Source organism: Cricetulus griseus, chromosome 3, assembly GCF_003668045.3.
Source record: "Cricetulus griseus strain 17A/GY chromosome 3, alternate assembly CriGri-PICRH-1.0, whole genome shotgun sequence".
NCBI classification, from domain to species: domain Eukaryota; kingdom Metazoa; phylum Chordata; class Mammalia; order Rodentia; family Cricetidae; genus Cricetulus; species Cricetulus griseus.
The window spans coordinates 47598832-47600973 of NC_048596.1; the positions used below are offsets into that span (position 1 = coordinate 47598832).

The window sequence follows — 2142 nt, forward strand, 5'->3', positions numbered from 1 at the left end:
ATGTGCCTTTCTGACACTCTTAGGAGGTAAGTCTGCCCACTGGATTCAGTTTTTGTTAAGAGGACAAGTTTGTTGAGGTTATTCTTGGATACTAAGCAGAATAGACCTCTTGGGGAACTTTCTTCTTTCTCATGTAGACTATTTCATCAAAATGAAAACAAACAGGACAATCAGAGATGATAAAGAAGTAAAAAATCAGTCATAAATGTGTTTACAAACTCTTTATTAATGAATTCCAAAATTTGGAAGCAATCCAAATATATTTCATTACATGAACAGATGTAATATAGCCAGCTAACATTATTCAGTGCTAAAAATAAAAGAAAGATCAAGTCACAGAAAGATAAGGAAGAAGCAATTGCAAAAAGAGGTGAAATTGATGTTATAAATAAATTTGATTATTTGTATTATTTCTATTGTAGTCCAAATATCCCATGTAAGCCTGTACGTGTTCACAACACACACACACACACACACACACACACACACACACACACACACACACACACACACCATTTCTCAGAATTTTCCTTGGCTTTTTTCACTTAGGTATTACATTTTCAAATGTATTTTTTAATACAAAATAGACTTCTGAAGAGATGTTTGTATTAGCATTGTGGAGCTTAAATCTAACTAATGAACAAGGAATATTGGAGACCAATAAAATTTATTTTCAATCTGAAATCTCACTCTTACATAAAACTTTTACCTTCTTAACTACATTCTTAAATGCATTGCTGACTTCCTTGTTCCTCAGGCTGTAGACCAAAGGGTTCAGTGTGGGTATGATCATAGTGTAGAACATAGATGCTATTTTATCTGCATCCATGGAATGAGTGGAGCTGGGTTGTAAGTACATGAAAATGACAGTGCTATAAAATATGGAGACTGTGGTGAGGTGAGAGGCACAGGTGGACAAAGCCTTTTGGTGTCCCCTGTCTGACTTCATCTTCAAGATGGTAATAAATATGAAAAGATAGGAAACTAAGATAATCAGAAGAGCAAAGAAAACATTGAAGGTTGACAAAAAAACAAGAATCACTTCACTAAGGTGTATATCAGAGCAAGATAGAGCTATGACTGCTGGAACATCACAGAAAAAGTGATGAACCACATTGGATTTACCAAAAGAGAGACTGAATATGCCCCCAACATGAAAAATGGCATTCAAGAAACCACAGATATAACAGCCAATGTTCAGGTGAATACAAACACTTGTTGTCATCCTGGTGGAATAATGCAAAGGGTTGCACACTGCTACATAGCGGTCATAGGCCATTGATGCTAAAAGGTAATTTTCCCCAGTGGCAAAGCCTATGAAAAAGAACATCTGTGCAGCACAGGCATTATAGGAAACTACCTTGGGGACTATGAAGAACTCAGAAATGACTGTGGGAGTGACAGCTGAGGAGTAACCCAAGTCTACAACAGACAGGTTACAGAGGAAAAAGTACATGGGTATGTGGAGATGAGAGTCCATAAAAACCAACAGGATCATCCCCAGGTTTCCAACCACATCAATGAGGTAAATGAGGGTGAACATGATAAAGAGGGGAACCTGCATGCCTAGGTCATTGGTTAATCCCAGGAGGATGAAATCTCTTACTTTGGTACAATTCTCCATCAATTATCTGGGAGCCAGTAGATATCCTACAAAAATGAAAATTAAAGGAAAAGGAGAATGATAAGTAAAAATATACTTTAGTTTCAAATAAAAATACAGTGAGTTATCATGCCATTCAAGTTATAATGGTTATTTAATAAATATTTGTGGGAGAGAGAATATAGACAAAATAGAACTATGGAGGACTTATGTGCTGTTTGTGAGATTGTAAATTGCTATAGGCTTTTGCAGACTACTGTATAGGTTCCTCAAAATGCATAAATGGGGGAAGGAGATTTGTAAACAGACAGAGGGGCAATAGAGTAGGAGAGAGATTAAAGAGGAATGATAAGAATCAAAATGGACTCTATACATACATGACACTTTGAAAGAAACAACTTTTCTTTCTGTTTATTTGGGGGGACCAGACAGGGTTTTTCTGTGTAGCCTTGAGTATCCTGAAACTCACTCTGAAGACAAGACTTGCCTTGAATTCACAGAGATCTGCCTGCATCGATCTGCCTCCTGAGTGCTAGGAT

The 2142-nt window shown here is 36.8% G+C and overlaps 1 protein-coding gene across 1 annotated transcript; it reads right to left on the minus strand.

The window, feature by feature from the left end:
- Nucleotides 1–673: 673 nt before the first annotated feature.
- LOC100758033 (olfactory receptor 5B2) lies at nt 674–1624 on the minus strand. Its single transcript, XM_027406829.1, has one exon. The coding sequence runs from the start codon at nt 1622–1624 to the stop codon at nt 674–676; it is 951 nt and encodes a 316-aa protein (XP_027262630.1).
- Nucleotides 1625–2142: the final 518 nt, after the last annotated feature.